The sequence below is a fragment of the Onychomys torridus genome, chromosome 1, assembly GCF_903995425.1.
Source record: "Onychomys torridus chromosome 1, mOncTor1.1, whole genome shotgun sequence".
NCBI lineage: Eukaryota > Metazoa > Chordata > Mammalia > Rodentia > Cricetidae > Onychomys > Onychomys torridus.
This window is the reverse complement of record NC_050443.1, coordinates 162,402,358-162,425,175: the sequence shown is the minus strand read 5'-3', so window position 1 is coordinate 162,425,175 and position 22,818 is coordinate 162,402,358. Positions and strand designations below refer to the sequence as shown.

The window sequence follows — 22,818 nt, the reverse complement described above, 5'->3', positions numbered from 1 at the left end:
TGTTGGGCGCTGGAGGCGAAGATTTGTTTGTTTGTTTGTTTGTTTGTGTGTTTGTGTGTTTGAGACAGGGTTTCTCTGTGTAGCTTTGGAACCTGTCCTGGAACTCACTCTTTAGACCAGGCTGTCTTTGAACTCACAGAGATCCTCCTGCCTCACCGCCTGGCTCCTTATGTATGTATGTATGTGTGTGTGTGTGTGTGTGTGTGTGTGTGTGTGTGTGTGTGTTTGTGTGTTTATTTGTAATCCTGGCATGATCAGACACCGAATGGCCTGGGAATTGAACCTGGGTCCTCTGGAACATCAGTAATGTTCTTAACCACTGAGCCATCTCTCCACCTCTTAAGATGAAGAATTTTTAACAGAGAAAAATCTGAAAGCAGAATTGGGGTGAGAGCCAAGGTTCAGGGTTCCAGGCCAGAAAGGCCTCACCACAGAATCTTTTTATATTAATTCTAGAAGGGACCTTTCACGCCAACAAATCTAATGTTTTTAATAAATAGTAAGTGGGTCTTTTTAAAGAATTAATTTATCTTACTACTTTATGTGTGTGAGTGTTTTGCCTGCATGTGTGTCTGTGAACTATATGCACGCCTGGTACCCATGAAGGTCAGAAAAGGCTGTCAGATCTTCTGGGTCTGGAGTTAGAGATGGTTAGAAGCCACCATGTGAGTGCTGGGAACCAAACCCAGGTCCTTTGCCAGAGCACCAAGTTTTCTTAACCACTGAGCCATCTCTCCAGCCCCTCCTGATTGGGTGTTTGTTTGTTTGTTTGTTTGTTTTTCAGAAAGGATTTCTCTGTGTAGCTCTAGCTGTCCTGGAACTCACTTTGTAAGACCAAGCTGGCCTCAAACTCACAGAGATCCACCTGCCTCTGCCTTCCAAGTGCTGGGATTAAAGGTGTGCTCTACTGCTGCCTGGCCATGATTGGGTCTTTATTTATGTAGTGGGTTGCAAATAGCATTTCTGAAAAATAAAAATAAAAATTGTAGTCAGTCTCTCTCTCTCTCTCTCTCTCTCTCTCTCTCTCTCTCTTTCTCTCTCTCCAGGATCTTTTTATGTGGCCCTGGCTGACCTGGAACTTGCTATGTAGCCAAGGCTGGCTCCTTGGACTGACAGATCTGCCTCCTGAGTACTAGGATTAAATTCATGCCACTATCCCAGCTACCTCCCTGCCCCAGTGTTTCTCTGTGTAGCCCTTGCTGTCCTGGAATGCACTCTGTAGACCAAACTGGCCTTGAACTCACAGATATCCACCTGCCTCTGCCTCGTGAGGGATCAAAGGTGTGTTCCATCACATTCATCTTGAAATTTTTTTAGATTTACTTATTTTGTGTGTATGGGTGTTTTTTGCATGTGTGTGCATCTGTGCACCAAATGTGTGCCTGGTGCGGTGAGCCTCCATGTGGGTGCCGGGAATCAAACCTGGCTTCTTTGCAAGAACAAGTGCTCTTAACCACTGAGCCAACTTCCCAAGCCTATTTCTGTTGTTTCTTTATATTGTTGTGTGAGACACTCTTCTCAGACTCTCAAGCTAGGTTGCTCTAGAGCTCCTTTTATAGCTAAACTGTGGCAAACCCAGAGCTGCCCTTCAACTCCAGCCTCCCTCCCCAAAGCCAGAGTGCGGGTTTACAGCTGTGAACTACGACATCTGCTTAAAATAAAAGCTAATGAGGAACCTTACAAGCATATCAGCCAGGCAGTGGTGGTGCACACCTTTAATCCCAGCACTCGGGAGGCAGAGGCAGGCGGATCTCTGTGAGTTTGAGGACTGTCTGGGCTACCAAGTAAGTTCTGGGACAGTCAAGGCTACACAGAGAAACCCTGTCTTGAAAAACCAAAAAAAACAAAAAAACAAAAAAAAACCAAAAAAAACCCCAGCCCATTTAGTATAGTAAAAAATCATGTCTTATGTATGTGTGAGTATACATACATACATATATACACACATGCACACTTTGTAAATGTATATATACACATACTGAGTAAAATGTGGACCACATTTTTAAAAAGTTTGAAAAGCACTTAAATTCAGACTACTTAATTAATGAGTGAGGAGCTCACACAGACAAACTGACAAAAGTCCAACGCAATTAGACACGCCCAGACCAGAAGGGGATTGTGGCCTTCTTGCCCAGAGCAGCACTTTTGCTGCATTACCAGAGTGGAAGCCAGAGACTGAGGACTCATTCTGCATAGGCAAACTTAGAAGAGAGGGAAGAGCTAGGAAGTCAGAGGGGCTGCAAACAGCACAGGCCACACACACAGGCCACACAACACAGACCACACACAGAGGACACACAAAACAGGCCACACACAGAGGACACACAGCACAGACCACCCAACACAGGCCACACACAGCACAGACCACACAACACAGGCCACACACAGCACAGGCCACACACACAGGCCACACAACACAGGCCACACACAGAGGACACACAGCACAGACCACACAACAGGTCACACAACACAGGCCACACACAGAGGCCAGGAAGATGTGGCTGGAGAGACCCACCCGTGGTAGTAGGTGGGGCACAGAACGGCTGCAGCATGGCGTAGGTTACAGAGAATGTGAGCTCCTTTTCCTGTTACTCAGTTAAAATAAGCTGAGAAAAACAATTCAGGAAGGAAAGGATTATTTGACTCACAGTTTAAGGTGCCGGGCTGTCAGCACAGGGAAATCAAGGCAGCGGAGCTTTAGAAGTAGGAAGTAGACGGTCACATTGCATCCTCAGTCAGAAGGGGAGGGAGATGTATGCATGCTGGTGCTCAGCTCACTTTCCCCATTTTATGTACTGTAGAATTCCCAGCCCAGGGAATGGTCCTAACCACAGTTCAGATGGGTCTTCCCACATCAGTGAATATAACTGAGATGCCCAGGGGCCTAGTCTCCCAACACACTATTAAGTTGATGATTAACACTAATAACCATCACAGCCCCACCCCTGTCAACTCAACACTCAAATGTATCACTCCTCTTTAAAGGTTAATAATCTTTATAATTTTTAGTTTATTATTGGGGTGGCATGTGGAGGTCAGAGAACAACCTGTGGGGTTGGTACTCTCCTGCCACCTCTTTGTGAAGCCTGGGAAGCAAACTCAGGCTCCAGGCTCCTGTTACAAATGCTTTTACCCACTGAGCCACCGAGCTAGCCTACACACACCCTTTTTAGCCATAATTTTCCACTGCTTGCTGCCATAGTCTTCAGATCATGTCATAAAGTAAAATGCATCGTCTCTGTTTCCTGATTGCGGATGTGATATGATTAGCGCCTTTAAGATCCCTCTGCCTGGATAGCCCTGCCATGGGGTAGACATTTATGAGACCAAGTGGAAAGATTAGAAAGTAAGTCACCTAATATAAACTGAAGGAAGTACGGGTTCACCAGGTCGTATAGAAAGTAGCCAGAAGCCAGGTGTGACCCCAACAAAGTTTGGAAGAGTGGTGCAGGCCTGTAATCTCAGCAGTTCCAAGGAGGCTGAAGCAGAGGATGCTCTGGGTTCTAGGCCAGGATGGGCTGCATAACAAGACTTTTCATGAAAAGTTTTGTTTAACTGGGCTTAGCACCACACGCCTGTAATCCCAGCACTTGGGAGGTAACAACAAGAGGATAAGGAGTTCAAAGCCAGCCTCAGCAATTTAGTAAAGTCAAGGCCAGCTTAGGCTACCAGAGCCTTGATCAAACAAAAATGAAAATAATAAAATAAAACTTTTATTAACTAACATAAAAATTCTTTAAAAAAAGAATGTGTGTGTGAGTGAGTGTGTGTGTGTGTGTGTGTGTGTGTGTGTGTGTGTATGTGTGTGTTGGTTTTTCAAGACAGGGTTTTTCTGTGTAGCTCTGGCTGTCCTGGATCATCTCACTCTGTAGACAAGGCTGGCCTCAAACTCACAGAGATCTGCCTCCCTCTGCCTCCCTCGTGCTGGGAGTAAAGGTGTGTGTCACCACTGCCTGGCATGTTTGTACTTTTAAAATTATATGCATATGTGTGGGGGCTTGTGCTCACGACCACAGTACCAGCAGAGGTCAAGAGTGTGTGTGATCCCTTGGAGCCAGAGTTTCAGAGAGCTGTGGGCTACCAGAAGTGAGTGCTGGGAACTCAATTCGAGTTCTCTGGAAGAGCAGTGTGTGCCCTTTCTCTTAGTGGAGCCATCTCTAACGCCCTGGAAACCCTCTTATTAAGCAGTGCTAATGTCTTTCAAGTTAATTGTCTACCTGCCGTATTGTTTTACTTCTACCTAAAGACTGAAGAAAGACAGCAGCTGAGTCCGAAGCCTCCAGTGACACCTTCGCCAGGGTTTATGTTTATTTGGTGCACGTTCAGAAATGGTGTCTCAGTTGCCCCTTGCATGCTTTGGTGTAATAAATTGCAGCCTTAAGGATTAGGCACTGGGTTCTGGAGAGGAACCTGGATAAGGAGCCTGGAAAACCAAGTGGGGGAGAGGCGTGGCCTCTAGCTAGTTCTAAGACTGTCCCAGCAGGAATTGTCTCCCCGCTAAAGGCCGTGAGCAGAGGTCAGGGAAGTTTGTTCTGATGCTGCTGGGGTTTAGGGGCCTGAGATGCAATGGATTCAGCACTGAAGCTCAGCGAGCTACAAGTTTCCCATGATCCCTGAAGAAGGTGATGAGCCCAGCTTGAGGGCCTCACGGAGAAAGGACAGACTGCCTCCAGACAGAAGTGAAGTGGGTGCTAGACAGAAAGAATGGGGGCTGGGTAGGTGGGCTGGGGCCAGGGGCATGGGAATATGGAAAACCAGGACTTATGATTCCTCCAAGTGGATCTGGGGTGAGGACGAGCAGATTCAGAGACTGCCTCTCTGCGGGCTTGCTGCACAGACTAACTCCGTCTACAGAGCAGTTAAGGAAGCCAGATGGCTGCCATGGCTTCCTACTGTCTTTTCTCTCTTACAAGGTGTCATTTCAGCACTGTTTTATTTCCTGTTTTCGTCATCATTAGGTCAGGAAGGAGACCTCAGGTGGTTAAGTGAGGAGTTTGAGATAGATTTACACGGTGAATTCATTGAAAGGTGAATACGCTCATGTTACAGCAAATATCCTTTCCCCCACTCTGTGTGTGTGTGTGTGTGTGTGTGTGTGTGTGTGTGTATGATATTAATATTACATCAAAAAGTCACCTTCAACACTTTCCAAATATGTGTATTTAAAGTGCCTTTCCAGGGGGCTGGTGGGATGGCTCAGTGGTTAAGAGCATGAAGGACCCGGGTTTGGTTCCCCGCACCCACACTGTGTGGTTCACAGCCACCTGTAACCAGATTCAAGGTTCTAACGCCCTCTTCTGGTCTCTGTATAGTTGCATGCACTGCAGACCAACCGAGACACACAAATACAGATAAATAAGAATAAACACAATTAGAAAAAAGCCAAAACCTCCCCTTTAAAACAAAACCACAGCTCTTTCATAAACTGTTTTGTATACTGATTGTTTTCAATAACCCACGTTAAATATCATTGCATATTAGTACATAGGTACCTATACATCTATATCCCCACCCCCTTTTCTTTTGCAACAAGTTGTATGTATCCCAGGCCAGCTTCAGATTCACTGTGTAGCTGAGGATGACTGAACTGATTCTCCACCCTCTGCCTATCTAGTGTTGGAATCTACATCTCACCACCGTGTTGTGGGATATTTGATCACACTGTGTGAAGATGTGTCTCTGTCCTTCTGCACCTGCCTAAGGCACCTTCTAATTGGGTTAATGAGGAGCTGAATGGTCAATAGCTAGGCAGGATAGGAGAGGTGGGACTTCCCGACAGAGGTAGGAACTCTAGGAGGAATCTGAGGCAAAGGGAGTTCACCAGCCAGACACAGAGGAAGTCAGACAGCTAGTACCGAGGAGAGGTAACACTTGGCAGAACACAGATTGATATAAATGGGTTAATTTAAGTTTTAAGAGCTACTTGGGAACAAGCCTAAGCTAAGGCCAAGCTTTCATAATTAATAAATATCCATATCATTATTTGGGAGCTGGCAGTCCAAAAAAAGTCTGACTATACCACCATAACTGTTTTTATGACATGCTGGTGATCAAACTCAAAGCTTGTTGTGTGTGCTCAGCCAGCATTCTACCAACTGAGCCACATCCCATCCCTATGTAAATCTTTTAAATTTTTATTTATATTTTATGTATATGAATGCTCTGCATGTATACCTGCATGCCAGAAGAGGGCATCAGATCTCATTACAGATGGTTGTGAGTCACCATGTGGTTGCTGGGAATTGAACTCAGGACCTCTGGAAGAACAGCCAGTGCTTTTAACCTCTGAGCTATCTCTCCAGCCCCCTACATAAATCTTAATGGCCATAATAGTTTCTGCTATATGGACATGTCATCATTTATTTACACAGCCTACTTTGAAGGAACGTTTGGTTGTTTCTGTTTAGATGATTTCTAAGCTTATTTTTAAGCTTTATGTTTTTTATTTAGTTAAAAAAAAAAAAAAGTATGTCTCTGTATCACATGCATGCAGTGCCCACAGATGCCAGAAGAGGGCATCAGAGCCCGTCTGGCCCTGGAGTTACAGAGGGTTGTCAGGCACCCTGTGAATGCTGGGAATGGAACCTGTGTCCTGTGCAAGAACAGCAAGTGCTCTTAACTGCTTAAATCGCTGATGTATGAGCATTTGTCCAATTATTTACACAATAAATTCCTAAAAGTGAACCTTTGATTTAAAAGGTCTCTTTTGGGGATTGTTTCATTCAGAGGCAGAGTTTGAGGTCCTGGGTTCAATTCCTCATACTTCTATAAATACACAAATAAAAAGTCTTTTTAAAGTAAGAACTGTAGAAAATTTGAAAGTTTTATCTACTGTCCCTGCCTTTGTTGGTCTTTTAATTTTTAAAATGAAAGCTTCTCCTGCATCATTTCGGCCCTAATCTCTGGAATGCCACTGAGTATTCACTGTGTGTGATAGGAGCCAGATTTTATCTGACAGCTTTATAATTTGCTTTCTACTTAGTGGGTTTAGTAGACAGTTGTTTGAATACAGCCTTTGTACCAAGTGCGCCACTATGCAGTTATGATGGCTGACCTGGGGCTGCGAAGACCGTGTAGAACTAACCGTACTTTAAAACTGCCCTCCTTCATCATTGGCCACCAGATGGCTACCAAAATCCAAAAGTGGCATCTAGGTCCCAACTGGCAGGAAAAGCCCAACAGTGGAACCAAGACAGCCAGCTGACCGGGGAGACTAGAATGTCTAGTCAGCCATTTATTGCTGTCATTAGTAAAACGGGGGTGACAGCGGGGTTGTTAGGAAGAGGCAAGCGTCTGCAGCAATGTTTGCCGAATATCCTAAGTGCCACATAAATATTGTTTAAATAAAGTAAACTCAAAGGTGCGCCTTCTGACCGTGGAGGGAAGCAACGGACGCTAACCCGAGCTTCCCGAGGTGGGTGCTTTGCAGTGGTGGGAAGGGCACACCAAAGGTAGAGTCTCTGGCTGTACACAGAGTTTCACCTGTACAGAGAGTCTTGGGATGTCACGTTTGAGTTTTTGTTTTTCTTAAAAATTCATTATGCTCTTTTGTGACACCAGAAAATCCCGACTTGGAGCTGGTAGTGTGACTCGGTGGTGGAGTGCTTAGCTAGTGCACAAGGCCCTTTCCAGCACTCAGCAAAATTTCAAAAGTACCGATTGGATTAAAATCCCCTTTGATCTCAGCTTCCCTGAGGCTGACTCAATGGTGAAATTAGTGTGTTCCTCTTCCAGAACTTTCTCTGCCTGCTTACGTTGTATACGTGTGTATTTAGAAATATATGGCAACGTTTCCAAGTTTTCCTTTCGTTTATCCCTCTTTTTCTTCCTCTCCATTGATTTACAGAACGACACTTGGAAGGTTTCTTTTCCCTAGATTCCTTTGAAGTGTAAACGTTGCACTTTGTGAAGGGGCTCCAGATGCCACTCACCCCTGGTTCTGGATTCTGACTACCGAACCTGCTACCCTGAAACCTCTCTGTCTTCTGAGGGTAGAACCTACAGTAGGCAAGACCAGGACAAATTGAGGGCATCTGCTCACGTCACTCTGGGATAGGGACAGCCTCCCCAAATGAAGTTTAGCTTGTGGCTGAAAAGACAAGAGCTAATAGTGCCCTGAGATGGAATTTTGAGGGATTTAGGGCTGAGAGCGAAAGCAACCGGCAAGGAAAGGGTTGTGCGCAGGCAGGCGCTGGTGCTCGGTCCAGCAGGGATGGAGTCCGGCTCCATCCTTTACGGCCAGCCCCGCGGCGGTGCCTGCGTGCTTTTGGTGATTCAGGGGGAAATTCGTAAAGCCGGGGGATGGGCAGACCCTACTCGGTGGGCCCTAAGGGGCCGAGGTGCTTTATCGGCCCTGGGAAAGTTCAGCTACTCTGCTGAAGCTCGCACACCAGCGCAGGACCTCGGGGCTGCAGGTATAATGGGAGGCGCGGGTGCAGAGAGCGTGGCATGGGGCCCGGCCGGGGCGGGACGCTGGGCTTTCCCTCCGGGCGCACAGCCCATCTCTCCCTAGGCAAGGGGACAGGGCCTGGCTTTGCTGAATTTGCGGGAGTTGGATGAAGCTCTGGGTCCACCCGCTGGTGGAAATGAATCTGGGGTATCGCTCTGACCTGCTGAGAACTGGCCTTGGTTCGGGGGTAGGGAGACGGGGACAGAAAGGAGCGACCACGGTTCCAAACCCTACAAAAACTTCGTTTTGTTTTGCTTCAAATCGCCAAATTCGTGCAGTCAGCCCCAGGTCCTTAACACCTGTGAGAAGAAAACGCCCACTGGTCTACACTGGTTGTTGGTGAGCTGATGCAGAGGGGTGGGATTGCTCATCTCCAGAGTTTGTTCTTTTGGGAAAGTAGGGTTTTTGAAGCAATGCACAGGGCATTTTTCTAACTTATGGACCCCACTCTTGTCTGCTGCTCGGGACAGTACCCACCGTGGGAAAAGGACTACCTTTTGTTGAGTTATCATGTTTAATTCCCCTAAGGACCCAGCAAAACAGGTGTTCTTCTCGTTTTACAGATGAGGAATTTGCCCAGAGGTGGACTTTTGTAGGGCTCCCAGGGTAAGATTCAAAGCCTGTCACCACTAGTTGAAGGTGAAGTGAAGTCTTTTCTCACTTGGCTTTCCAAATACTAAAAATTTTGTTTGTTCATTTTGTGGTGCTGAGGACCAACTTCTGGACCCCACCCCCCCCCCCAGCACCCTATCCCGGAGCTCTACCCCAGAGTGACACTTCCAACCCTATAAAATGTGTATCAAACTTTTTTTTTCTTTTTTTTCTTTTTTAGCAGATATCAGTTTTACAATTGGAGTGATTTCAGACTAGATGTTTTTTGTCTGGAGAGTGGCCAGTGGAGCAGGAAGGTTACTAACAGCTTCAGAAACACTGGGGATTTGTTAAAATGCAGATTCCTGGGTCCCACCTAGATCTGCTGAGTCAGATTCCCAGGAGTGGTGTCCAGGAAACTGCGGACTTGCAAACAGTACCCACACAGGGCCTTTCTTTCATCTTATTAAACAACAGGTTTGGTATTTTTATTGTTGTTGTTTTGTTTTGACTAGCCAAGAGCCTGTCTGGAAAAAAAATGCAGTCTGGAAGTTTGGAAAAAAATGTGTCATAACCATTATTGAAGTTTGAAAAAAAAAATGGTTAGGATACATTTTTCTCACTTTTAATATAAATAAAACCCTAATCTCTTGGCATGGGCAGCTGCCTTCTGGTTGAGTAAAAGTGTGCCTGGTGCGTTGTCCTTCCAGATCTTTGGTCCCCAGAAGACCCTTTCCAGGGATGTTTTAAAGATTTGAAGCAGCATGGCCTTCTCCACGTGAGAGTCCAGCAGCACTGGACCAAATGCTCGGGTTTGGCCTTAATCGTTTAAGGCTGTGCCTCCAGAGCTGCTGCGTGCCACAGAACCTCTGACAAGTAGGTCTGTGGTGGGTATTGTGTTCCCTGAAATATTGTGTTCCCCAAAATAAACTTATCTGGGATCAGAGAGCAGGACAGCCACAAGATTAAACATAAGGATAGGCAGTGGTAGCACATGCCTTTAATCCTAGCATTCCAGAGACAGAAATACCTATGTATCTCTAAATTCAAGGCCACTTTAGAAACAGCTAGGCATGGAGACCTATGCCTTTAATCCCAGAAACCCAGCCTTTAATCCCAGGGAGTGATGCAGAAAGTAGAAAGATACATAATACGTGAAAACCAGGCACCAGAGTTAGTTAAGCATTTAGTTAAACATTTGGCTGGTTTAGCATTCAGGCTTTGGAGCAGCACAGTTCAGCTGATAGCCTTTGGGATGAGGATTCAGAAGCTTGCAGTCTGAGGAAACAGACCAGCTGAGGAACTGGCGAGGTGAGGAAACTGTGGCTTGTTCTGCTTCTCTGATCTTCCAGCATTCACCCCAATAACTGGCCTCAGGTTTGATTTTATTAATAAGAACTTTTAAGATTCCAACTATATCAGTCAGCTCCTAAATCTTAGGGTTTGGATCTGTTAAGTAGGAATAATAACTATCGTGTGCTTTAAAGCTTTGGCATACTTGGTGAGTTCAGGGATATAATCTGTAAACTAGCTGGAGTGTGGTTGGAATTAGTAAATGTCCCCCTTTTTTTGAGTTTTATAGTCTTGTATTAATGAGTCTTTCTTGTCAGTGGCTACTACCAGATCTAAGATATTTGGGAATCACTTTGAAGCCAAGCGGTGGTGGCACATGCCTTCAATCCCAGCACTGGGAGGCAGAGGCAGATGGATCTCTGTGAGTTCGAGGCCAGCCTGGTCTATAGAGCAAGTTCCAGGACACCTAAGGCTGTACAGAGAAACCCTGTCTCAAAAACAAACAAACAAACAAAAAACAAGTTGAAATTGCAGGGGTTTGTTGTTATTTTTGTTTATCTGTTTGTTTTTCAAGATAGGGTCTCATGTGGCTTACTCTAGCTCAGAACTCACAATGTAGTTGTGGGTGACCTTGAACTCAGGATCCTTCTCGGAAGTGGCATTATAGACAAGTACCACCAAGTATGGCCACGAGGGGAACTTAAAACAAACAATTCTTCCAAGGTTAGGGGTAAAGAAGCATTTTCTCTAACCCGTGCCAGGCCTGGATTCCATTCCAGCACAGCATTAATGAGCTGTATGTCTGAACGGTATAACTGATTTCTGAATGATACTTTAGCACTGTGGTGCAATGAGAAGATGCTTGAAATGTTGCCACGCAGGGTGCCAAAAAGAAAGTTCAAGAGAGAGATTAGCTGTAGTTTTAACTGTGTTCTGGATAATGTTCAGTTGATAGAAAATTGCCGTGGTACCAAGACCTCCCTGTGAGTGCTTTTCTTTCATTCTTTCTGGTTTTCCCTTCCCTCTCAGTCACCTGAGAGTTTATTACATGCCTAGTCCCCCTAGATGGCTTCCGTGTTTCGTTGTGTAGGGGGAAAACTTACCGCCTGGTACAAGTGAACCACCAGCCTAGTGAGTGTGGGCATTTCTTGTGTGACCTTAAAGGATTCACTACTGCGGGGAATTTTAATAATTCCTATAACCTGAAGCTGCTTTCCAGTCCTGGCAGATGCCCTGGCAGTGTGTATGGAGTCAGCACAGCATGGCCAGCCAGTTGTGCTTGAGAACTGTTCTTCAATTTTCACTTTCCATGACAATGACATTGAAGACTCTAAAGCTTCAATTTGAGTTTGTTGTTTCCCCCAGATTCATTTCAAAACCAACATTTGTGACTAGACTACTACAAAAAGAGTGGATGGTGTTTCTAGGCATGTTTAGAAGCCTGTGACATTTGCTTGCCTCTTACTGGTGACTTTGGTTTTGAAGGTCAGGATGTCTTTTCTCTACTGTATAGTCACAACTTTTCTTTTCAACATTTTTGTAATTAACATGTAATGTTTAATAATTATTTTAAAACTACAAATATTCTGATCATCTCAATCTCACCAGCATCACCAGCATTAGCTACTGATTTGAGTTTTTTGTTTGTTTGGTTTTGAGACAGGGTTTCACTCTGTTGCCTTGCTGGCCTGGAATTCTCCCTGTATTTCAGGCTGGTGTTAGAGGCCAGCACCACCACATCTGAGAATGTTGCATATTTTTTTTTTTTTTTTTTTTTCTGATTCTTACAGTTTGATATCTTCCAAGAGAGAGCTTTTTCCTCTTCCTGCTCATGTGTGTTGGGGCTGTGGACTCCCAGTTCTTGTTTGATTCAGTGGACTTTGATACTGAAATGCCTGGTCGGCCGGCCGCCCTTCCCTGGCTCCCTGGCTCCTTCCCTGGCTCCCTGGCTCCTTCCCTGGCTCCCTGTCTTTGTTAGCATTTCTCCCTCCCCCTTGTTCAGGACCTCCTCACTTTGCAGAGCAAGATGTCTCCCGCCCCCGCCTGTGAACACTGGCATTCCTAACTCCTTAGGATTAGGGGCAGCAGAAAAGAGTTTTGAAGAATCAAGTCTGCTGAAAGACCAGTAGTGTGGACACTTTTTGTTGCTTTGAATTGCGCTCACACTCCATACTGTCTGTAATTTTTAAATAGGTCTTAGCATTCAAAGGAAATTCTGCTGGAGATTGCCTCACCGCTGCATTTCTGCAGTTGTCTATTTACCTCAGTTTGTTTCAGTGAGCAAATGCTTCCCGCTTTCTCCATGAGTCTCACCCTGTGCACCCAAGTAACAGGAATTGTTGGGGTCATGACAAGGATTATTTTCCTTCAGAAAAGGTCTCCCTGTGGATAGCCCTGAGTGGGCTGGAACTCGCTGACTGGACAGGCTGGCTTTAAATTCCCAGAGACCCCCCTGCCTTTGTCTCAGAGCATTGGGATGAATGGCGTATGTCACCACACCTGGCAGCATGTTTAAAAATGAAATTTGATTAAGGAACTTAATGTCTATAGTATTTTATACCTGTCTATTAGGACCAGTGTGAAGTAACCAATCCACTGTGAGTCTTGATTACAGTTTGGGTCAGGGGGCAGATCTTTACATACCTAACAATATGCTGAGGTAAAGCCTCAGTAGTTCTCACTTCCCTTTCTCTGTCCAATCTGCCGTTGCTATGTGTTCCTCATAATATTTTTTTAAATTAAACTTTTTGCCTGTAATTTTTTCATAATGTTTAAAACATTTCATCACTTTATTAATCTGCTTTGTGTGTGCATGTATGTGGTATGAATGTGCCATCACAGCAACATGGAGAGGTGTGAGGACAACCTAAGGGAGTCAGGTCTCTCTCCCTTGGACCATGTGGGTCCCAGGGAATGAACTTGGGACCTCTGGCTTGGCAGCAAGTGAGTTTGCCAGCAGAGCCGTCCACCCCCAAGTTAATATCCATGTCCTCCTTTCCCAGCGTGGTGTTTTTGCTGCAGAGGTTACCAAGGAGTTTTATATCTGATTAAATAAAATTAGTTCTTAATAAGGCTGGCAGTCCCTTCAACTTCACAAAGAACCAGTAGATAGTGAATTGTCCCCTTACTGTGATCAAGCTTTCTTTGGGGACCAAAGTGAAGAGGACCCTGCACAGTTGGGAGTGTTCCCTGTAGAGATAGCTTGCTGAGCTCCCGACCGTGTTTGCTGTGGGTGTTTGGTCAGCTCTCCTGGTGGTCCTCAATTGTGAGAGCTCTGACCCTCCAGGAATGCTGCCTCCTGGTTCCAAGTGCCGGAGAGTCCCCCCCTTTCGCACAGATGCTAACTCCCTCCCTCCGTTCCCTTCCAGACATGACGCTCCTCTCTTCCCAGTCTTCGTCCCTGGCGGCCCCCGGGTCTGTGTCCCTTGAAAAGCCGGAGCAGAGGATGCTGGAGAAGAGAGCCAAGGTGGTGGCTGAACTTGTGCAGACAGAAAAAGACTACATCCGGGATCTGGAGATGTGCATTGAGCGGGTCATGGTGCCCCTGCAGCAGGCACAGGTGGGAGTCGGGCTGTGACCTGACATTGTGGTCCTTTAGGCCTGAAGTGCAGGGATCGGAGCAAGGCTTTGCCGGCTGCTGAGTGCCACAGTTGCAGACTGAGTGGCTCAGTGGCGAAGGAATAAAGAACCGGCATGTGGGAGGACCGACTTACTGTGGCACAGCTTCAGGTTTTAGCCTGCCGTTGGTTGGTGCTGTTGCTTTTGAGCCTGTGGCAAAGCAGCGCATCCCGGCAGGGATTATGCAGGAGAACAAGCTCCCTCCCGGCACCCAGGAAGCAGAAAGTGAGAAGGGGCGGGGCCTCAACTCTCTCTTCAGTGACCTCACTTCCTTCAGGTAGTCCCCACCTGCTGAAAGACCCACTTCCTGGCAACCTCACAGGGTTTTAACATATGCACTGCAAGGGGACACTCTGGAGCCGACCACACCTTAGTTAGGGACAAAGGATGACAGTGAAGACATGGTGCCTCTGTTAGAGAGCCGAGGTGGGAGAGAGTGAGGTAGATGACCTTGGAGCAGTACTCCTAATACGAGTGATGTTTCCTTCACTTCCTCTCCATGCATCTTGATGCTGTTTCTCTTGCTCAGGTACCCAACGTTGATTTTGAGGGACTCTTTGGAAATATGCAGACGGTGATTAAAGTCTCAAAGCAATTGTTGGCGGCCTTGGAAATCGGCGATGCTGTAGGTATGAGCTCATGCAGTTGTTTCGGTCACGGGTGTGGTGGGAGAGGGGCCCTTCTGTGGTAGGTGGTGTACTAAGGGGATAACATTTTCCACAGTGCAGAGGTGTATAGGCCCTGCTTTCTCTCTTACTTTAGTCCGTCTTGATGTGGTTAGTGTATTAGCCATAGGAATTTTGAGTGTCATAGATAGGATGGTTTTCTGGCTGGAGGAATATGAGATCAACTTAGGGGATCACATTCAGTATTTACTTTTCAATAAAATAAATAGAAAATGTCAAAATATGCTATAGTAATAGCTACTTTATTTTTTTTTATTTTTAGAAACTTTTATCTCAGTTCTATGTTATATCTCCCAGTGGTGACTTACAGTGTATTTGTTGCTAGAGTGGAATGTCACACACACCTGTAAGCACAGGAGGTAGTAACTGGAAGATCAGAAGTTCAAGGCCATCCTCAGCTACATAGCAAGTTGGAGGCCACCCTGGGCAACATGAGACCCTGTCTCAAATTTTTAAATCTTTTTGTGGATAATTATAAAAAATATTCAAAGAACATTCATCTGATTCTTATAGCCAAGGGTACTTATCCATTCATTACCTATTGTCCCATGTAAGTGGGCACTTAGCAACTTTAATCAGTAAACATATATCTCTAGGTTCTGTGAGTAGGGACTTGGAAGGGTCTAGGATAGGTGCCTCTAGCTTAGGGTTCTCCTGGGGTTGGAGCTGGGCTGTTGCCTGGCCAACTGTTCTCAGTGGATTCTTCTCCTAATGGATGAGTTCAGAGTCACCAGAGGGAGCCAAGAGTGAGAGAAAACCTGGGACAGGAGGCTCTCCAAAGGGTCCCTCCATCCCTTATGCCATACTCTGTTGGGAAGTTATGAGAGGAGATGTACTATAATATTGCTATTTTAATAGAAACATACACAAGCCTTTACAGTTGCAGCTGTCCCGTTAAACTCTAGCAAAGGGGCCCCTGTGTCATTTAAGATTGCTGGGCGTGGGGTGCATACCCACAGTCCTAGTACTTGGAAGCAGAGGCAGGAGGCTTGAAGCAGGTTTCAGGCCAGCCTGGTCTACACACTGAGTTCCAGGCCAGCCAGAGCTACATAGCGAGACCTTGTTTCAAACAGATAAGAGTGCCATTTTACATTTGCAGACCTTTTCCAGAACTCCATCTGGTTTCTCTTTGTCATTGTCTGGTGGTAGTCGCCAGGCCTGTGCCTAAACTGACTTCTAGAAAGAGAGGGGTCCTACTGCTGCATTTACCTGACTCCCTAGGGCTTTCAACAAAGCAGAGTCAGGGCCTGCCTTCCTCAAGGCAGGGCACAGGCTTCGAGGTGAAACCAGAGAGTGGGCAGCCTGGCCGGATCTCAGAGGTTTCCTCCTGTGAGGTGTAGGCGTTCTAACCTTATTTACATGGGAAAGAGACAATAGGAAGGAATTTTTTCCCAGGGTCACATGGCTCATAATTCAAACTCGGGTCTTGGTCCTTCAGACTCACAGTTAAACTCTGTCACACAGTACAGTCATATGCTAGGTTAGTGCTGCTGTTGTTATTGGTGAGCAGTTTAGAAAGCTGGGGCCTGGCTGTTAGGTGAGAAGGGAACACATGTTGGTGTGGTGGGGAACCAGCGTGGATTCAGTAATAAGGCGTGAAAGCTGGTGTCTAAGATCTTGCCATGCATTTGAAGTACCTGCAAGTGATTTATTTAAATTAGAGGATTGCTTGTACTCCAGCTCCAGGGATCTGATGCCCTCTTCTGTCTTCTGTGAGCACCAGAACATGCCCACACACATAAATAAAATAAATCATTGTGTAGAAATGTACTTCGGGGTCAGTGCTGTGCCTAACTGGTTGTAGGCCACTTGGTCTATGAATAGATTGCCTAGAGTCTATGAATTTGGATAGAAAGAAACATTACCTCTTTATTTACTTTTACTGACTTCTGGCTGAACTTTGAAATTAATTTGCAGTGTGACCATAGGGAAAGCAATCACCTGTGACTTTTGTCACTAACTGGCACATCTGTTCATTTCACCTTAGACTATTTCATTTACCATGGGTTTTGGTCCCCCTCGGCCAGACATAAATGTTGGTTTTAGTTGCTTACCGCTGTCATGGAGTGAACGTGTGGAGATGGCCAAGCCCCTTGCTGCATCCTGGTATCTCTAACGAAGCCTGTGTGAGGGGCTGCAGCTCGGGTAACGAGCACTTGCTTCTGTACACGAGGACCTGGCTTTGAGTCCCGGCACCCACATGATGACTCACAACTGTCTGTAACTCCAGTGTCAGGGCTCTGATTCGCTCTTCTGGCATCCATGGGCACCAGGCGCATGCATGGAACACATACATACGTGCAGCCAAACACAAAAAGAAAAAAATTAAGCCAGGCAGCGGTGGCACATGCTTTTAATCCCGGCACTCGGGAGGCAGAAGTAGGCAGATCTCTGTGAGTTGGAGGCCAGCCTGGGCTGCAGAGCGAGTTCCAGGACAGCCAGAATTGTTACACAGAGAAACCTTGTCTCAAAAAAACAGACAAATAACAAACAAACAAACAAACAAACAAATAAATAAAATTTAAACTTCAAAGAACAAGAAAAACGCATCATATTACAAGTTGAGGTTTTTAATCACAGGTATTTCAAGTAGTACAGTAAATTATATTTGTACCTTTATGTTTTTATGTTGTGCATAAGGTTAGAAACTACTGCTGTGGAGGGATTTCTTCATCCTTGTACAGATATTCCTGGAGAGTGTAGAGCAAGAGGGCCGGGTGGCCTGGTCATGTGACCACTTGGAGAGTGTTTGTGGACGCTGTTCTCTGTCTTCATGAGGCAGACTGGAAGCTGTCTTAAGGCAGGATGTGTAAATACATGTTCTGAAAAACAAACACATGGGTAACATAGTTCTCTCAATTCTGGCCTAAATGATTTCCAATTTACTCTATTCCAAGAGTATCTATTAGTTTGATAGATTATCTTACTGTCTCTTGTAGCAGGTAAACTTGAATGACCATGCATTTGTAGATATGCTTTGGATTTAGGATACTAAGAGTAGTCCTGACGTTAGCGTATGTTCGTTGTGCCCCAAAGGACCCGTATTCCTTGACCACCGGGATGAACTTGAGGGGACGTACAGGGTTTACTGCCAGAACCACGATGAAGCCATCTCGTTGCTAGAAATCTACGAGAAGGACGAGAAGATCCAGAAGCATCTGCAGGACTCCTTGGCAGATCTTAAGTAGGAGATGTGATGGGCCCACCTCTGCCCTTGCTCTCACACCCGCCTGTTAGATGTCCCCATGCTTATGATGTCTACCTGCCAACCTTATAGTACACACAAGTGACTCATTGTCCTGTGTCCTGTGCTGGATCTTGCTCCTTCCCATGATGTCATGGAAATCTTAAGTGACTTCCTGTTGTAATGGCTTGGTTAGCAAGCCAGGGATGGTGACACGTGCCTCTAGTTTCAGTTCTGGGAGGCTGAGGCACGATTACAGTAGACAACATGGTCTACACAGTGACTTTCAGGCCAGCCCAGGCTACATAGTGAGACCTGTCTGGAGGAAGGAAGGGGGAGGAATTGTATGTGTCTTAAACTGAGCCAAAATTTTTCTTCTCTTTTCTTTTTTTTTTTTTCCAGACAGGGTTTCTCTGTGTAGCTTTGCGCTTTTTCTGGAACTCACTCTGTAGACCAGGCTGGCCTCGAACTCACAGAGATCCGCCTGCCTCTGCCTCCTGAGTGCTGGGATTAAAGGTGTGCGCCACCACCGTCCCAGCAGGAGCCAGAATTTTTAGATACAAAACAGCCAGGAAGATGGTGGCTGTCTGTCTAGACAGGGATGCCCACCGTTGGCATCCATGGTGTTCTTCTACCCTGCGGGGCTTTTGTCTGCTGAGTAGGCTTGTTGTGAGGACAGTGAGAAGATCAGTGCCATCTCTAATACACTCTCCTTTCCCTCCTGCTTCCACCCTGGAGGAGCCTGTACAGCGAATGGTAAGTCCCTCCACTTGGTGCCTAACGCACACACCATTGATTGAGGGGAGTATTCAAACCCTAGAAGGCTGCTTTCCTTTCTTTATAGACAAATCTAGACCTACTTTGCTGTCTTTTTTCATAGCACTTACACCAAATACCACTTTATTAATCTGCTTAGTGCTTCTTTTCTTCCGCCACAGTTAGGATATCCTTTGGTTGCTGTTAAACACCTATCATAATGCTTAATTATCAGGTGCCCAGTAAATGTCGCCACGCACCATATGGCAACTCTTCAGTCAGCGGTTAGCCGCCTCTATGGCGGCAGGGGTGCCTGAAGCTCATATCCCCTGGGCCCCCCGGCTGTCTCGCTGTGTGTACACTTTGTAGAATTAGTACAACATAGTCACTTAACATCGCATCTCTCAGAGTACAGCCATCACTCTGTGGTACAGGGCTGTATTCACTGAATAAATGAAAACAGAAGGCAGAGTCAAAGACCAAACTGTCTGTAGGGTAGCATCCAGAAACACCATGGCATTGGCAGTCGACTGGAGCCCTCTTCTGCTTGCTTTTACAGGGGATGCACCAATTATATCAACCTGGGCTCCTTCCTCATCAAGCCGGTGCAGAGAATAATGCGTTACCCACTGCTGCTGATGGAGTTGCTGAATTCTACCCCAGAGTCCCACCCGGATAAAGTGCCCTTAACCAGCGCAGTGCTGGCCGTGAAGGAAATCAACGTTAACATCAACGAATACAAGCGTCGGAAGGATCTAGGTAAGAAAGGCACAGTTACTGTAAAGGAGCCTTCCCGGCTGCCAGGCCCTCCTCTGAGAGGGCTTTTCTCTAAAGCACTACTTCTCAAGAGTTAGACAAGGTGAGGAGAGGTGGGATGAGGCTGGGAGGAAGAAACGGTGATGGAGTTCAGGGCAGCTGCGCTCTGAGAAACACGGGGTGCTGATAACAAACCTCCACTCCGGACAGCTGGAAATGGGATGATTAAGCAGTAAGTGGTGGGACAGAGAGTGTCTCTGCAGGAGGTGTGGAGATGGACCAGACACATGATTCTCAACCTGTGGGTCACGGCCCCTTGGGTGTCACATATTAGATATCCTGCCTATCAGATATTTACATTATGATTCATAACAGAAGCAACGTTGCAGTTATGGAGTAGAGATGAAATAATGTTATGGTTGGGGTCACCACAACATGAAGAACTGTATTGAAGGGTCGCAGCGTTAGGAAGGTTGAGAACCACTGGACTAGACAGTGGTGATGTGAGAGGTCTTGGTCACACACTGTCCCGTCCGTCAGGTGACAGGCCTTTTCAACACCTGCTTAAGTTATTTTCTGACTCATCTAATTCGAGTGTTACTGCTGCCCTACTAAATTCAGGCTTTTTGTCTTACAAACCCCTGACCATGCCCTCGCCCAGGACCCTTTTTATTACCACCTGGGCCCAGTGACCTGCTTTCTGATAGACGCCCCCTCTCCCCTCCCAGCCCTGTGCAGTCAGCTGACTGGATGCCCACTCGCTGGCCCCGAAGGAGCTGAGCTCTTAAGTCTCTGTCACAGTCCTGACTGAATACTCAACAGGTGCAGTGTGGTGATTGCACTGAGTCAGGGTTCAGAGGTCATCATGAAGAATGCTCGGCTTCTCCCTGCTCTTTTGTGCATTGTGCTGGAGTAATCTACGTGAAAAGCCCACCCCCTGCCTTCGCCCGAGGTGGCTTCCGGAGCTCTCTGCCCTTGGAGCCTTCCTTTGGGTTCAGCCTCCTGATGCAGTGTCCTCTTCTACAGGAACAGGACAGGGTGTCCTTCTGCCGCACCACTGTATCTCCAGACTTCTGCGAATATCCCTAAAGTAGGACACAGTGGCTTTCCTGTGTGAGGTCATTTGTATGAATATCTCATTTGTGTATGTGACCATCATACACTAACCTTAGATGGCTCAAAAATATTAAGCTTGAAGAGGTACAATGGCTTTTATAAAGCTGAGCCTTGATTAGTGACAGACCTGGGCACTGAACTCACAGACATCCCTGCCTGCCAGTCTCTCTCTGCCTGGGGAGCCACACCTCCGTCCAGACTGGTTTTTCACTAATACTTTGTCTGTTCAGTTTTAAGTCATCAAAGACAAGCACTGGTTCCTGTTTGGGTTAATTTCAGTTTATGTTCACTTTTAGAAAAGCCTCTGTGTTTCTGGGCTGGTAGACTCGCCGAGTTCAGGCTGAGGGGGGCTTTTTTGACCAGTGGCCTTGGCTTGCATCCTAGTGCTTAAGTACCGTAAAGGCGATGAAGACAGCCTCATGGAGAAGATCTCCAAGCTGAACATCCACTCCATCATCAAGAAGTCCAACCGGGTCAGCAGCCACCTGAAACACCTCACTGGCCTCGCTCCTCAGGTAAGCCCCATGCTTGCAGGCCCAGCATGTCAGACAGCTGTGCAGGGCCCTAGCCGGGCAGCTGGCATGAGTTGGCACAGGACCCTTGGTGCCTCCTCTGGTTTTGCCAGTGAGTGGAGACAGGGCCCTGCAGCTACCAAGCTGCTTATAATGTGCACAGAGACAAATTAGGAGGCCAGCTGGGCCAACATATAATAGTTACTGTGGTCTTCTTGCCTCTAAGACGCTTCTGATCTATTTGGAGAATCTGATCCACAGTGCAGGCTTATAAGCTAGAAGGGATTAAGAGATCATCTAGATGGATGCCTTCTGTTATGAAACGTGAAAGCAAGAGATTGAGCAATTTGAACCACAGCTTGGCAGTTGCAGACCTGGAAGTCTCCAGGCTTCATCCTGTGTGTCACATACAGATGGTAATGGGAGTGGAAATACACGGCAGAAGAGACTCTCCACATCTTGAATTTTCTTTCTGAACACCGTCGTACTTAAACAGGAGTTTGGTGAATGCGTCTGAATCTGAGTTCATCTGTGCCTTCATGGCGGGAGCAGGGGAGTGTGTGTGTGTGTGTGTGTGTGTGTGTGTGTGTGTGTGTGAGAGAGAGAGAGAGAGAGAGAGAGAGAGAGAGAGAGAGAGAGAGAGAGAGAGAGAGAAATATCTGTCCAATTTGATAGGATTAAGGAAAGAGCAAGTTTACATCGTTTTGGTGAACCATGTTTGTAAGATGTTTTGCCAATAAGGTCTATTGAAAGAAAGTCCAGATTCTCTAAAGCACTTCTTTTGAACAGCTAAAAGATGAAGTGTTTGAAGAGACAGAAAAGAACTTCCGGATGCAGGAGAGACTGATTAAATCTTTCATCCGAGACCTGTCCCTCTACCTCCAGCATATCCGGGTGAGTATCAGTTAGGGACGCTCTTCCTCCTCTGACTTGTTCACAGCACGCTGTTTAATGAAAGCAAGCTGGACTCAAGGGACTGCTCATCCACCTTTTAGAAGATGAGCACTTTGTATTTTTTTCTTTTATTAAAATAGTTTCCTTCTCCATACAATATATTCTGATTATGGTTTCCACACTCTCTGCTTCTCCCAGTTCCTCCCCACCTTCCCACCCACCTGGATCCACCCTCTTTCTGTCTCCCATTAGAAAACAGTCACCTAAGGAATAATAATAAAATGTAGTAAGAGAAAACAAAAGTAGACAAATCGGAACAGAACAAAAGGCTCAAGAAACATTTGTTCCCATGTCCAGGAATCCCATAAAAACACAAAATCTGTAGGATTTAAAAATAAATAATTAGCTAGGCGGTGGTGGTGCACACCTTTAATCCAGCACTCGGGAGGCAGAGCCAGGCGGATCTCTGTGAGTTCGAGGCCAACCTGGGCTACCAAGTGAGTTCCAAGTAAGACACAAAGCTACACAGAGAAACCCTGTCTCCAAAACAAAACAAAACAAAAAACAAAACAATAAATAAATAAATGTAAAAAATAGAAATTAAAATACACTTTAAAAAAGAAAGCCCTGAGATGACATTCTGTGACTAGGAACCCCAACCATGCGCTTGGTCTGTTCTTGGTCATCCACCGCTGGGCGCGCGCTCTACCCTAAGAGTAGTTTGTTTCCCTGCTGAGACTCCCTTGGAGAAAACTGATTTTTCATTTGTAGGGGTTCATCAACTGGGGATGGCTTCTGGGTTGGGCTGGGGACATGTGTTCCCTTCTCTAGGTCCCTCTGTGAAGACCCATGTGGGCCCTTGGCATGCTGCCTCAGTCTCTGAGTTCACAAGGGTCAGACGTGCTGTGCTGCAAGGCCGTTTCCTTCTGTCCCTCCGTCCCCTGGCTCTCACACCCTTTCCAA

The 22,818-nt window shown here is 46.3% G+C and overlaps 1 protein-coding gene across 4 annotated transcripts in view; it reads left to right on the top strand.

The window, feature by feature from the left end:
- Nucleotides 1-22,818, top strand: part of LOC118571020 (dynamin binding protein) — a 93,266-nt gene that overhangs the window by 54,114 nt on the left and 16,334 nt on the right. The window contains exons 1-8 of one of the 4 annotated variants that reach the window (XM_036169892.1): nucleotides 8,268-8,414; nucleotides 13,702-13,892; nucleotides 14,481-14,580; nucleotides 17,674-17,821; nucleotides 18,560-18,577; nucleotides 19,137-19,336; nucleotides 20,834-20,964; nucleotides 21,751-21,855. In XM_036169892.1, coding sequence (XP_036025785.1) covers nucleotides 13,704-13,892; nucleotides 14,481-14,580; nucleotides 17,674-17,821; nucleotides 18,560-18,577; nucleotides 19,137-19,336; nucleotides 20,834-20,964; nucleotides 21,751-21,855 — 891 coding nt within the window. In that variant the 5' untranslated portion in view covers nucleotides 8,268-8,414; nucleotides 13,702-13,703. Of the gene's footprint in view, nucleotides 1-8,267; nucleotides 8,415-8,768; nucleotides 8,789-9,896; nucleotides 9,917-13,701; nucleotides 13,893-14,480; nucleotides 14,581-17,673; nucleotides 17,822-18,559; nucleotides 18,578-19,136; nucleotides 19,337-20,833; nucleotides 20,965-21,750; nucleotides 21,856-22,818 lie in introns of those variants that run through there. The other 3 variants (XM_036169911.1, XM_036169902.1, XM_036169883.1) reach the window with 3 other exon arrangements.